The sequence below is a fragment of the Crotalus tigris genome, unplaced genomic scaffold (genome assembly GCF_016545835.1).
Source record: "Crotalus tigris isolate CLP2741 ecotype Arizona unplaced genomic scaffold, ASM1654583v1 scf7180000018923.2277400, whole genome shotgun sequence".
Taxonomy (NCBI): domain Eukaryota; kingdom Metazoa; phylum Chordata; class Lepidosauria; order Squamata; family Viperidae; genus Crotalus; species Crotalus tigris.
The window spans coordinates 1,756,667-1,772,351 of NW_024097276.1; the positions used below are offsets into that span (position 1 = coordinate 1,756,667).

The 15,685-nt window shown below is 35.3% G+C and overlaps 1 protein-coding gene across 6 annotated transcripts in view; it reads left to right on the forward strand.

The window, feature by feature from the left end:
* The window catches only part of TRIP12 (thyroid hormone receptor interactor 12), a 104,777-nt gene extending 100,577 nt beyond the window's left edge, over positions 1-4,200 (forward strand). For 5 of the 6 annotated variants that reach the window (XM_039357439.1, XM_039357442.1, XM_039357441.1 and 2 more), the window contains 4 exons: positions 193-306; positions 752-846; positions 981-1,084; positions 2,127-2,323. In XM_039357439.1, the coding sequence (XP_039213373.1) occupies positions 193-306; positions 752-846; positions 981-1,084; positions 2,127-2,323 (510 nt within the window). Of the gene's footprint in view, positions 1-192; positions 307-751; positions 847-980; positions 1,085-2,126 lie in introns of all 6 variants that reach the window. The other variant, XM_039357440.1, reaches the window with a different exon arrangement.
* Positions 4,201-15,685: the final 11,485 nt, after the last annotated feature.

Genomic DNA, 15,685 nt, shown 5'->3' on the forward strand with positions numbered 1-15,685 from the left:
GCTGAGTTTTTCTGCTTTATTATTTAATTAATAACTAAAAGGAAACTATCAACTTTAGAACTGTTTTATCTTACATAGCTAGATTTGGATGGTAGCTGTAATTAGTTTTCTTGAAAATATTGTTACCCATTATTAATAATATATTCTTGACTAGCATAGTAATGTTACTATCTTGTCAATGTTTTCTTATAGCTAGTTATATTCTGGGCACTAAATGAAGGTGTTTCTAGACAATTTGACTCATTCAGAGATGGATTTGAATCTGTTTTTCCCCTTAGTCATCTTCAGTACTTCTATCCTGAGGAGGTTAGTACATTTTATGTCCGAATCTAGAGAAATAACTTTGTACTCCTAAGTTGTATTTTCTTAGTATAAATATGTAGATTTATATAACTTATTTGGTAATGGAAATCTCTAATGGAAAATATTTAGCTTCATAAAACTAAATTATCCTGATTTCTTGACATAGTTTTGAAGTGGCCATTTATTTTTCTAGTGTTTCTACCTGATAGTCTTCCATGATATGTGGTTTTCTTTATAAGGAATAAAAACTAGATGAAAAAGGAAAAAAAAATACGAAAAATACCAAGCTCAATTTCTGCAAGATTTGGATAAGTGGTGGTGCTTGCAACTCTGCCCAAGGCATTCTGTTAATCATGTAATAGTTCTGCAGTAATAAGTTGACTTGGCTTTTCTACTTTTCTCTCTTTGCATTTCTCATATTTCATCCTGGTCTAAAACACTGTTATAGCTGGATCAGTTGCTGTGTGGTAGCAAAACAGATACTTGGGATGCAAAGACACTAATGGAATGTTGTAGGCCAGATCATGGATATACACATGACAGGTAACATGAATTTCTTGATAACTGGCAATAATTCATTTATGTATCAAATAGCTTTTTATATTGTATCTATTTAAGGATAATAACTGTATTCTATAAGGCTATTAACTGAAGTATTTCTCTTTTTATTATTTTAGTCGTGCTGTGAAATTCCTGTTTGAAATTCTTAGTAGTTTTGATAGTGAACAGCAGAGATTATTTCTTCAGTTTGTGACTGGTAGCCCTAGACTGCCAGTAGGAGGTAGGTGTTTGGTTTGGCATCTTAATAAAAACAAATGATAATGATTTATTTGTCTTGAAAGCCATTTTTGTTCCCTTTAATCATAACACAGCTTCAGCTCCAAAGGGTGTACTTATATAATTCTTAATTTGTAATAATCTTCAGAGTTATGCTTTAAAATGAAATCAGTTATGGCCTGATCCTGCTTGGATCATACCAGTAAATAAAGTCTGTCAAGTATAATAAACTTCTAGATAAGTATATATTGACTGCAACATTATCCTAGTACATAAGAAGTTATAATAAAAGTAGATTTGGCCTCTGGTTTGTTTAATTGTATGGGCAAACTCTTTGTATCTTTGGACCAGTCACTGTCTCTCAGTCAGGTTACTTACTGGCTTATTGTGGGGAAAGATGCTTTTTGAGTTCCTGAGAGGAGAAAACTGGATCTAACAAATACACATGATCAAAAAATGTATAATTTCATCACAGCACCATTTACTTGCCTTGAATAAGGAGTCAATATTTAACAAGCTTATCTTGTTCCAGTGGAGGAAGGGGGAAATGCATATAGAAAGCTCTAAATAACTAGGCTTTTTATGGCAATCACTCATTTAAAACTCTTTGAGTTCTAGCCTGCTGAGGAAGGAACAAGTTGGCAAGAGATTTTTGAAGAAACATCATAGCTTCAAATACTCTATCTTTTCTTCCTATTTTTTTAAAAAATGATTTACTATCTGAGGCAGCTTCCAGGGAAAATATAAAGACTTGCATTTTAAATATTACAATTCTTTGTTAGAAAAAGAGCATCATACCAACCATACAACAAAAATGACAAGGTTGTGGAAATCTGCACACATGTATCTTTTGTAATGGTGAATTCTATAATGGAAGAAAAGACAAGAGACATTGCTTTGGCAAATGTGAGCTGAAAGATGGTTTGATTTCATGTGGATCCACTTCAATGATACAATAACAATGTAAAGCATGCTGTATTCTAGCCTGATAGCTTTATATATAAATTTGTAGTGAAGATTGGCTTTTTACCTCCCTTTCTTCTTAGGCTTTCGAAGTTTGAATCCTCCTCTTACGATTGTACGGAAGACATTTGAATCTACAGAAAATCCAGATGACTTCTTACCCTCAGTAATGACCTGTGTAAACTATCTCAAGTTGCCAGACTATTCAAGTATTGAGATAATGCGTGAAAAACTTTTGATAGCTGCAAAAGAAGGGCAGCAGTCATTCCACCTTTCCTGATCACAAAGAATAATGCAATGTCTACCTGTTACAGCAAAAAGAGAATCATGATTCTTTTCTAAATGTATCATCTGAGTCGAGGAAACGGCTTGCAGATTATAAGCAAAGACACTAGGTTGATATTCATTAAAGGCCCCTTGGACTTTAAAGTGATCAGGCCCTAAAGTTGTTGTGACAAGGTTTCTTTAGCAAGTTCTTGTTTTAAATTATCATTTATCAATGAGTGAAGTTTAACTTGCTTTGCTGTGTGAAATTTAAAAAGGGATGTTTTTTCAGGCTGGAACAATAAATGTTGCTGTGCAGTTTAATACTGGGCTGTGTGTATCCATCTAGCCAAGTCTGCAGTTTTTTCCTCCCAAAGACAACTTTGTACATAAGTACAGAAATTGAAAGAAGTATTGGACCCTCCAGCTAAGTAGACTAGTTCTGTATACCATGATTTGCTTCCCTTACCCTTACCTCCCTCATGTATTGTCTGATATGCAATCCATATGGCTCTATTTGTGCATCACTCACAATTGTTACATTTTTGGACATGGACATTTACTGTTCCATGTTTTCTCAAATTAAAACATAATTTAATTTTATTAAATATATTGTCAATAATTCCATCTTTGTAAGTAGGTAGGATGTTTCCTATAGCTTAGTTTTAATGTAGTAGAGTATATTGGCTACTTACAGAAGAAACTCTAGAGCTGTTTACACACTGATTTAGGCAAATCAACTCTTACCAGGGGCTAGGAGGAATTAATGCTTTTTGTGTAGTTGAAAAACTCAACAATTGATTGGTCTGGCCAATATTTATGATGTGGCCAGAACATTTTGAATTGATGTAAAGTTTTTTATAAAGTCAAATTAATATTTTTTCTTCCCTATTCAATCCTGTTTCCTTTATATTAAGTTCACAGTTTTTTCTTTATTACTTGCCCCTGCTGTCAGCTAGCATCTCCCCCCCTTCCCCATTTGCCCATAATACTGGTATGGATCAAGACAATTCACCCATTTTTGACACAGATAATGCACCTGTAAGAAATGCTGTCCTACTGTTTTATGTGCTGATTTCTCAAATCTGCAATAATTTACTTCATCAGGTTAATGTTTTTACCTGAATATAAATAAAGTTTGCTTCACCTTTTTGTTCATAGTTCTGTACTGTATGCATAAGTTCAAACCTGTAAATTATTCCAATGCAAGTAAATCATCTTAAATTTCATTGGCTAAGTTGCCATCTTGTCATGGATGATTTACCATTAAACAAGAGTTTGCAAGATATAGTTTTCTTTTATTTTCATGAGTTCAAAAATAGAATATTCCAAAACATTCCTGAGATGTACATGCTATGTAGTTCATCTCTTAATGAAAAACTGACATATGACTTTATTCGACTTTGAGAAATCAAAATAAACATTGAAGTGCTGTTAAATTTGGTTGGATGATCAGGGTAGAGCATCTATTAAACCTCAGCAAAATTGCTTTTCAGATGAAGAACTTGTAACTACATAATGTACTCAAGTACATGTAACTGATATTCTTTTAAGATAATGGGACTGGCCACATTGTGCACCACTGAACTGTGATGAGAAGCTGAACGTGAAAATCATTATGCAAAGACATTGAGCAGTCTGTCAGATTAGAACTGAATGGAAGTACTTCACAGTGGACATAACAGACCATGGCTAGTATTTCTTAAAAACCGAAAGGCAGTGTTAAAAATATGGACTGGTATTTAAAATTGTTCAGATAATGCTATCAAACATGGCACAAAGACTCGTGTTTATAGTATATTGATAGCAATTTGTTCTTTTTTAAGGTTCTATATTTTAAAAAAATTGACTTATGTAAAAATATTTTGTATTAAAATATCATCTGTATTGATATTTTTTTTTACCCATGTTGTCTCCCTACAGAATCTGGGTTTCGTTGAATGGCAGTTCTTCAATTCAAATAGTCCTCTGATTTCTGAAAGCCCACGTAGCTTTGGGGTGGGGTGGGTATTGTTTGAGAAAAACTGAGCTATTGCCCCACTGGATCCATGCTACAGGCAAGTTTTATGCCTAATCTGGAAATGGGAAGGGTTTAAACAGAATACGCTCATTCAGCAAGCACAGGAATCATATAGAACAGGGGTAGGCAACCCAAAACACTCAAAGAGCCACTTGAACCCGTTTCCCACCAAAAACAAAACACCGGGAGCCGCAAAACCCTTTTGATATCTAAAATGAAGATAACACTGCATATATCCTTTTTTATCTTTATTATAGGTGTGTGTGTGTGTGTGTGTGTGTGTGTGTGAGAGAGAGAGAGAGAGAGAGAGAGAGAGAGTTTGTGTATGTGTGTGTGTATACACACACACACACATTAAAAATAAAAGTAAAAATATGACTCTTGGGAATATCCATACTATTAAAACAATGATCACCGAGAGAATGCTTTAAGAGAATAAAATTACATACACACACAGGTAAAAAAAGGATATATGCAGTGTTATCTTCATTTTAGATGTCAAAAGGGTCTCTCTCTGTCTCTCCCCCTCCCTCCCTCTCTGCCCTTGGTCTGCCACTCCTCTTCCCCCACTCTCTTTCTTTCTCTCTCTTTCCTCTCTCTCCCCCTCCCCCCCTCTCTCTTTCTGTCTCTCTCTTTCTCCCCCCCCATCTGCTGCTCACCTGGCAAGCTTCAAGTTGTTCTCCAATAATCTCAGGGGTAGGCAACCTCGTCTCTTTTATGACTCATGGACTTCAACTCCCAGAATTCCTGAGTCAGCCTAGCTGGGCTAGCTAGCTCTCTCCTGCCCTTCCTGCTTCCTGCTGAGACGCAGCAAAGGGAGGAGCTCCGCCCTGAAAGCTTTTCAGCTCCTCGGAGAACAATGTGAGTGCACTCTCTTTTACACACACACACACACACACACACACAAAACACAGAGAGAGAGAGAGAGAGAGAGAGAGAGAAGCAGGGAAGCGCAATTGCCTCTCTCTGTCTCTGTCTCTCTCTGCAAAGGCAGAGGAGGCTGGGAGCCACAGGGGAAGGCTCAAAGAGCCGCATGCGGCTCCGGAGCCGCAGGTTGCCGACCTGTGATATAGAATAACACATGAGGAAGTCTGACTATTTTATCATAGCAAACTTTGGTATGCGAAAATGAAGTGACATAGAGAAAACTGCATCGTGGTTTCCTGAATAATATATATCTTTTGTTAATTAAAAATTGACCAATAAGATCTGATTGGTGATACTGACATAATTCATCACTATTGTCATATCGCTAATTTTGGATATATTTTTGCTGCTGCTAGCAGACACAGTGGCATTGTAATCTCGTTTAACATATGATGTATAGTGCTTTAAAGCAGCTAACAAAATGTAGATTGATTGTCTTCAGTAGTTTAGTAGACTGTCGGATGCCTCCAGCTGTTTACTTTGTAAGATGGACTTCGAATTCTGTTCAAGCAAAATGAATTACTGAGCAAATTAAGCGGATACACATTTTGTTAAGTTTTCCTTGCTTAATGCATGCAGTTTATATGCATTGCTAAATTTTAAGAATTAGGTTTAATATATAATTGTTATATTCACAGTAAGAAGTGACAACATAAAATACTGCTTCCTGAAGACTTTACAATAATCTTATTTGTTTTGCTGAATAACACTCTTCAAACCAGAACAGGAAACACTCCTTTAGCAAACATTATAAAAGATTGTGGGAATTGTAGTCCAACAACTTAGCATGGGTAAAGTGTGCTAACAATAGCGTGGACAAAGCTATTCTTTCTTAAGTTATGCTTTCAGGACTCCTAATAGTAGTCTGAAACTCTTCTATTATTGCAGTGCATTACATTGCCCGTAGCTATCATGGCCCAACTTACTTCCAAACTGAAAATTTATAGTTAGTATTGTGCCATATTATTATCATATGTAGGTAGTTTAAACTGGTGGAAACTGAATTAAAGTCCTAACAAAGGATCTAAGAATTGAGGGGGTGTCCAAGGATATAGGTAGTTCCAAATAGGGTGGGTTTTTGTAAAGTGTTCTGGTCCAATACTGATATTTCATATATCAAGGGTATCCTTTAGTTATTGCTATGGGGGCTTCAATCACAATTGTAACAATAAGATTTTTTCTCTATAAGCATTCAACTTCGATCTGCCATTTCTGGGATTTTGTAATTTTTTCTAATTGTTTTTACTCTATTATTAACTTCATTCACTGGAAACCTAGCATACCAGCTTTATAGACACACATCACTATTGGAAACACTATATAACCCTGTAGTTTAATATCTATGAAGGTGCAACAACTTTTCATTTGTAATTTCCTGTCTTTGGTCTACTGTTGCTTTCCAGTACTGGGTCCTTAATTTAGCCTAAATACACATTTCTAGATATTACTTGTTGCTATTTTAATTTTTATAATAGTTCATAAGAACACTATTTTTCATTCCATTTTTTTCTGCTTATTCATTCATGCCTTTTCATAATTACTTAAAAATCAGACAAAAGTAGAAAGTGAAAATGAACCATTACTTTAATATACAGTTGTCACAATGAACGACATCTCTTTCTGTGACTCTTCTAAAAAGAACTTCACTTAGTATTCCTAAATGTATTCATGTTTAAGTGTCTTAAAATTGCTTTTACATCTCTGAATTTTATTCCTAATATAGGAACAGTTCTTAGCTCTATCATAAGGCACAGTTTTGACTGCATTAAAGCAATTATGGAAGAACATAGCTGCTTAATTTTCAGATACTAAAGTATCTATGCCACTTCCTGCAATGTAATTGCCTTTGATTTATGCTATGGAAACATATTCCATGTACAAAAAGAATTGCAATATTTTCTTTTAAAATGATCTTCAGGCAAAGTTACATTGATTTGTAGTATCCTTAGAATAAGCTAGTATCTTGAGCATCTCTTCGATACCTTAGAATTCTAAATTCTAAAGATGTATTGGTTAGAGTTGATGAGATGTTGGTAGAAAGATATAAAAGCCAGATAGATAATTGAGCTAGATAGATAAATTAGTGCCATGAGTATTTCTTCTTAAATCAGGTGGCAGAACACTTGGAAAATGTCACTTATTGAATACATGCATTGTTCATAGCTTTACCTAACCATGGTTTATTGAATAAGTCACCGTCAATGGAGACAGACAGCATACTAGGCTGTTAATTGTGTAAACCATATCATTTTAAACACTGTTGCAGAAATACCCAGTCACAAGAGGATATTTGTTCCAATTTGACTTTAAGATCCAAAAACCAAGCTAAAACTAACCATTAAGCATAACGCTCATAAAGCCTAGATTTATAAATATAAAAATATATAATTGGCTTGTTTGAACTCTGAATTTATGTTAATTTATTATTCAGTATGATAAGCAGTCTGAGACAATGACTTAAATCAGTAAATAATGGTTAGCCAACCATGGGTATTATGTTGTGCAAACACAGTGAAAGTGTTGCATGCAATTTTACTTTTTTTAAGATGAGCCTTAAATGAATGGGAATTTTATAAATGTCAGAAGCATCTTCCTTTTGAAGATAAAATTTAGGTGTCATTTTTATCATCTGCTTTCTAAATGCTTTTAAAGCCCCACTATGACAATTTTTACAAAGAACATTTTAAGACAAGACGAATAAATCTCATTTCTGCTAGTTGCTTTAGCTACTACGGAATGGATATAACATCTATACATATGTTTTATGTACATATAAAAATCACAACTAGTAAAGTGCTTTTGTTTATTCTTAGTGTAATCTGATTAATTGAAATGTTTTTGGCTAATATGTCTTAGAAGCTAAGTTAAATTTTCTAAAGATGAGGTGTGGATCTTCATCTACAACAGCACGTTCAGCAGTGTTTTTTCTCTGATAGTGTTTGTTCATTAAATTTAGAGGCCTGTTGGCTCCAGAATGACACTTGTCAGTTTACACTTAAAAAGAAAAATGTGTCTGAACAAACCACATTCTATATAGTATGTACCACAACTGATAGGGGCTCCACAAATATTCTATCACAGGGCCTGGGAATACTGCCAGGTTTTTATCAGGGTGGGAACAACATGGATTTTGGGGGATGTCATTCCAGAGAGTAGATGTTGCGGCAAAGAAGGTACATTTTCTGTGTTCTGGTATATGGTATTTACTAACTTTGCCAGAGCCAACAATATTGGGTTGGATACAGATAGTCTTTGACTTATAACCATTTGAAGTTATAGCGGCACTGACTAGATTTATGACTAGTCTTCACAGTTATGATTGTGGCAGCATCCCCATGATCACTGGATCAAAATTCAGCCACTTGGCAACTGGCATGTATTTAGGACAGTTACAGCATAGTGGAGTTACATGATTAACATTTTTGTCCTTCCTATCTGTCTTCTGACAAAGTCAATGGAAGAAGCTGGATTTGCTTAACAACCACCTGATTCATTTAATAACTACAGTGATTTGTTTAACAACTGTGGCAAAAAGCTCATAAAAATCAGGTGTGACTCACCCAACTGCTTTGCTTAGCAATGGAAATTCTGTTTGTAAATCAAGGACTACTGTATACAAATAGATTTCATTAAGGCATCTTCTACTGTTCAAGGGTCAGCAAAAGCATGAGCTAATGTGTGGTCCCCCAAAATGTTTTACACCATGGTAATGAAAATTTAGCAGTTGTCCTATTTTCCCTTCTAAGTTAAAAACTTTTAATTATACAGCACTTTTTCTCATATTCTCTTAATAATTTTAAATCCCATTCAAAATAATCAGAATAGAGCTGAAAATAACTTTGGAGGTCTTCTAGTCCAATCTCCGGCTCAAGCAAGAGACCCTATACCATTTCAGACAGATGGCTGTCCAGTTTTTTCTTAAAAACCTCCAGTGATGAAGCACCTACAACCTGTGAAGGCAAAATGTTCCATTGGTTAATTGTTCTCACCAGTGCTTTTTTTTTTTTTTTTTAAAGGATGCTGGAACTCACACACGTCATACAATCTGCCTTGCCTAATCCTACAAGGTTCCATCCAAAAAAGGTGCCGGAACTCCATTCTGGGCGTTCTATGAGAAAAAAAGCCCTAGTTCTCACTGTTAGGAAGTTACTCCTTATTTCCATGTTGCTTTTCTTCTTGATTAGTTTCCATCCACTGATTCTTGTTTACACTTTTATTGCTATAGGCTTTTCAACAATAATTAAGTTTCTTCAGTAATATAGCTGCATATATGAATCCTAAAATATGAGAATGTATTAACCACTTTTCCTTGAACATGGGCCAAATAAATGATGTTACACGTAAGATTGATATATGAATATCATTTAGCTTCTGAATTACTATTCCCTATGATAAAATGGAAAGGAAAAGCAAAGTTATTTTGCTATTTTCACAAAACATGCTAAATGTGCTTGGCAATAACATGACTGTTTATGTTTTATTTACTTATTAAAACAAATGTATATGACTAACCATATGTACAAAAGAACTGTAACAATTCAATTTCTGGACTGTAGCTATCAGCTGAACTGTCTGGGAATGATGGAGCATCTGGTGAAGGACAAATCCCCTTCCCCTTCCATCTCTTGCTAAGAACTGGACACCTGCAATGAAAGACAAATTCAGATATCAATCTATAAATTCTATATACTTACATAACTTTATACATACATGAGAGAACAATCTTAGGTAGTTTTCTGGGGAAGTAAATTCCATTTGAACCAAGCCTACATAGTTCTGAGCAGACATGAATCAAAGGATCTGGCTTTGCTTGAAGTAAGAAGCTGTAGGGTTTTGGAATTATTGAGAAAGTGCTTGGGAAAGACCTGAATGCTTACATTCTGATGATTTAACAGAGTGATTATAATCTACCTCTCTCTGTGAATATGTACATAAGAATGATTTAAGTGCTTCCCAAGATGTCTAATCAACCTAAAGCAAGATGTTGAGACTCTTTAAAAAGGTGCAGAAAAGAGCAACAAAGATGATTAAGGAACTGGAGGCTAAAACATAAAGAACGATTGCTGCAATTGGGTATGTCTCATTTAATAAAAAGAAGGACTAGGGGTGACATAATAGCAATATTCCAATACTTTAGGGATTGACACAAAGAAGAAAGAGTCAAGTTATTCTCCACAGCACCTGAAGGCAGGACAAGAAGCAATGGATGGAAACTAATCAAGGAGAGAAGCAACCTAGAACTAAGGAGAAACTTCCTGACAGTTAGAAGAAATAATCAGTGGAACAACTTGCCTCCAGAAATTGTGAATGCTCCAGTACTGGAAGTTTTTACGAAGAGAGTAGACAACTGTGTCTGAAATGGTATAGGGTTTCCTGTCTGATCAGGGGATTGAACTAGAAGACCTCCAAATCCCTTCCAACTCTGTTGTTCTCTTATTTTGTTATTCTGTAAATAATTTCCCAAACATTCAGTAAGCAATTCTGTGCAATGCTGTGGAGTAACTGGCAATGTGAGGCAAATCAGGCCATGAACAGTATTGCTTCTTGAGTAGCCTCTTTGGGAAGCAATCCCCAGCCTGGATCTTGATTTAGGGGGGTCTTCAGGACAGGAAGCTGAGAAACAGTGTCTAGAGAGCCAGTGGAAAAAGATGAAAAGCAAATCTAACTGAGCAATTAGGTGGCACTAAAGTTGAATTAATTGAATAAATGCATGCCCATGTTTGGGCCTACTTTGTGGCAATTAGAAAGGCAAAGCTTGTCTTGTTTCTTCTCCCTTATTGTATGTATTAGCAGGCAGTCTTGTTTACAACAACCAACTTCCTAATAGGGAGATATTAAATACAAATCTCAGTAGGTCAAATTGCTCAGATTTAACATAGTTTGAGCCCATATGGGCTGACTTCATAGTGATTGGCGAACTGTCTTGCATTATTACTGTATCGGGATTCCTTTCAGCCTGGGAACTCTGAAGAAATAGAGGGAATACTGTTTAGGTTGTTTCCTATCACCTGTTCTTTAGAAGCAGGGGGAAAGTTAATTGTTTGGGTCTGGGAGATTGTAAGCGCCTCCTTGCAGAAGAGTAGCTACTACCAGCTTTGAAGGAGACTGAATTGCCCCTTTTTGAAAAGACAGCCTTAAATTGGTTGCAAGGGCCTATAAACAGAAACAAAATGCCACCTGAAGGATAAGCGGTACATGGAATATCTTGGGGATCAGACTTATGATTGGACTGTATTTTTTTAAAAAATAAATGAATATGTAAAGAATTGTTTCTTGTTTGCTTGGGAGTTGTGGGTGTAACACCCCATCAGAATCATGTTAGGCATTTTCCTAATTTTTGACATGCTGAACCCAACATTTGCCATCTCTGACCTATGCCAAGACCTGGATGAGGGGCAGTCTGCCCTACATGGATCTGATAGATCTGTCTGTGGCATTTGATACCACTGTTATTTATTTCAGAGGACAGTCTCCTACTCTAGTTAAGAACCGCTTCATTAAAAAACATTATTTTTGTTTTCATTTCCAGAGTTCTCTTTTAGCCATACCATGGATCTTTTTTTTTTTTGTTTGATATATTGATACTAGGGAAGTTGCTTAGTGTTGTTGGATTGTAGTAGAGTATAAGATAAATAAACAATGTTAATCTATATTTTTTTCATTAAAACATTAGACAATTTGTGTAAAACAAATCTTATACTGGCAATGCACCAGATAAAAGACATGCTAGTTATTCTGTTTATCAGAATACTTTTAATAGTTTGGGAATGGTGAACAAAATGCCATTTTGTTAATGATAAAGGAAATTATTGCTAAATGGTAAAGGAAGAAATGATAAAGGAAATACTAAAAATAAAACAAAGATAAAGGAATAGTAAATGAAATTATTTTGTAAGCAAATTGCAAAATAGAGATATAAGAATACCCTTCCTGGATCAGGCCAAGGCCCATCTTAAACTAACATTTTGTTTTGCAAGGGACCAACTCAATTCCTTTGAGATGGCTGTAAATATGAAAAAGAAACATTAAATGTCACTCTTGTTCTCCTCAAATTAGTATTTGGAGGCATATTGTCTCCAGTCTGGAAATATCTGTTTGCAAGATCCATAATCTTTGATATACCTGTCATCCAAGAATTTAATCAATCCCTTTTTAAAAATCCAGTTGCTTTTTAAAACTGTCCATGTAAATGCCTATCATCATGGTTTTAGGTTAATGAATCCCATGGATTAATTATGGGCTGGGTGAAGAAGTGCCTTATTTTCTTTCTTTTACATGTCCTAATCAGTTTCATTGGATAACCCTGATGTTTTTACAAAGTGATAGGGGGAAAGAAAATATTTCCTGTTCACTTTCTGCATACCAAGTATGATTTTATAAATTTCAATCATATCTCCTCTGAGTCTTTTTTAAAAATCTAAATAAGAGTCCCAAACTTCAAAGCCTTTTCTCATAAATAATATGTTTGATCCTGTAATCATCTTATTTGATGTCATCTGCCATTTTTGTAGCTTTATTATGTCTTTTATTAAAGTGTAGCAACCAGCATTATAAACAGTATTCAAACAATGTTGGCACTTTTATTTTCAATCCCTTTCTTAATTATCTCTGGCATGAGATTTACTCTTTTCAGATTTCTTGCATGCTGAGCCAATATTCTCCTTGAGATACCCGCCATGATCTCTTTTTCCTGGTTTCACAGACAGCTCAGAATCCATCTACCTACAAATAAAGTCACAGCTTTAGAAATCAACATCTTAGTAGATCTTCTTGCTTAATGTCTCCTACCTGCAAATACATTCAGTGTGAGAAAAAAAGCCAACACATAGATTATATAAACTTTGTAATGCTGTAATGCTATTTCTTTATTTCATTGAAGCTACCTGCTTAGGGCTCAGCTAGCTAGGATCCCACATGTTTACCCTGTTGGTTGGGAAGGTCAGAATAGTTGAGAATCTGGGTGGACAGAGATAAGGGAGTACAAGGGCTGCAGGCTAGACTGGTGAATAAAAAAATCAGCCTGGAATGCAATGTTGTCAGAAAGACACCAGGAGTCAAGTTCATGGAGACTTTACTTGTTTAAAATGAAGTTAGGCACCATCACATTTATTAAGGGTGCAGCTGACTCTTTTAATTAGGTATGGAACAATCTAATTTGTATATGTTAAAACAGGGCTTGCTTAACTGTGGTTTAGTGAATCAATTTGTAATTGGCTAGTCTTACAATAGAACATGAATAGAATGTAATCCAAAGCTAATCAAACCACATTATGATTTAGGCAGGGATTTGTACCTTATTTTAGCTTGAATGCTATACAAGGGTTGCATAGCACAACGAAGTCTGCACACTTTTTAAATTTATTTTTTCTCAAATATTTTATTGTCAGTGAAAAAAGTAATATTTTTATTTTATTATTTTAAAATACAACTTTATTTTGGGTAACAGAAATTCCATCCTCTTGAACCCCCCATGCACTGTTTTTTTTATTCTTTATCACTAGAGGGTGCTATGACACCAAAATGGGTGCTTTTTTAGTCTTTTTATTTTAAGTTTTTTTTTCCTCCCTTTACTGATAAAGGAAAAAATACTGCAGCCTTCATATATTGGCTAGGGAAATTCTTGGAGTTGAAGCCCACATATCTTAAAGTTGCCAAGTTTGAAAAATACTGCCTTAGATACTTTTCATTTTCTGCTCTTAGTTTAGGATGATATGGCAGCCAAGTCAGCATGCTTATGTGGACTGGGGCCACCATAACTAGATGGTGGAAAAAAAAAAAAATTCTCCCAGATGCTTAAAATTGAAAAATAAACTCATGCCTCCTGTAACGTCAGTTCCCTTCACAGTCGGAAAGTGCATTCTGCCAGAGGCAAAGAAAGCTATTTACTGTAAAAACCAACTAGACAGGCTTTTTGCTTGCTGGGAATCATCTTCCTGTGATCCTGTCCTTCCCACCCTTCTCCCATGCATTCCTTTCTACTCCTGTGGTTCTACCCAGCTTACAAGGTCATAAGTGACACAGCAGGGCATCAAGGCATCAAAGTTTATACATTAGGTAGTGAAACAATTGTACCTAATTTGAAGCAGAGGGTTTATGTTTTTATTATGCAAAGCTCTGAATAGTTGAGCAAAGTACATGTACATTTAATACATGTATATGTGACTCCTTCCCTTAGGGAACAGTTTGAAGGAATTTTCTCCTATTGTTTTCATAGACTCACAAACATTTTACATCAGCACATTCTGCTCAGATAAAGAGCTGGACGCAAATGAGGTTTTAAATATTTTAAATGCAATTGACCAAACGGTTAACAAGCATGGCCTAATAACAGTGGTCTTAACTGAAAGTAAGCACTTTCCCTACCAAAGATAATTGTTCCATTTGCACTATAAATGTCTATATGATATATACTTCTGAAAAGAATTAACGTTGAAATGATTTGCAAATGGTGCTATTTATAATTTATAGTTATTTATAGTTATAACTTTTTGGAGATAACAGTCTATTCTGGTTCAATACCTATTTTCTGCTATTTAAAATCCATGTTGAAGCTTCTTCTTCTTCTTCTTCTTGTGCCATATCCGTTATCGGACATTGGCGATCATGTTGGCGATCCTGTTTTTATCAGCAGTCGCACGAAAAACTGCTGCTGAGTTTTGTCCAAACCAGTCCCTTAGTTTTGAAGCCAAGATGTTCTTTTTCTGCATGGACCTTGTTTGCCTTCAATCTTTCCCTGGAGGATTAAATGGAGTATGCCGTATTTTTCTGGGTGTCGCATCACATGTCGGAAATATTCTAATTTTCGTTTTTTAATTGTTTTGATGATTTCCCTTGGCTTTCCCAAGTCTAACTGCAGAGTCCTAACATAGAGTTATTGAAATACAGTAAGCAACATATGATTTGTACACATGAAGAAATTAGAAGAATTTTAAAATATTGATTATAATCTATTCCAAGTATAATGATTGTTTTTTGCAAATCCTTTTTGCTAGCAGGATGTGAAAATCCTTTGAAATAAGGCTACAATATTGCCAGTTCTTCAATCTGTACTATATGAACAGGTCTACTGATAAACATGCCCCCTTACTAACCATATCTAGTGTATGATAATGGGACTTGGAGCTGGTTTACAGTTGATTTTAGCCACTGAGCAGGTCCCTAGGCAAAGTGTTACCAGTCAGCCCAAAATTCCACTGTGTACATGGATTTGTACTTTCTTTCTTCTTTAGAACTAAAGCAAGTATATTAGGTTTTAGAAAAGACAAAAGAATAGATATTCTTCTGGTGTAGCATTTCTCAATCTCAGCAACTTCAAAATGTGTGGAATTCTGGGAGCTGAAGCACACACGTCTTAAAAGTTGCCAAAGTTGAGAAACACTGCTCTAGAGAGCTGAGCTGGATTCAATTTTCTTTTCTGCCAAAGACTTTGGC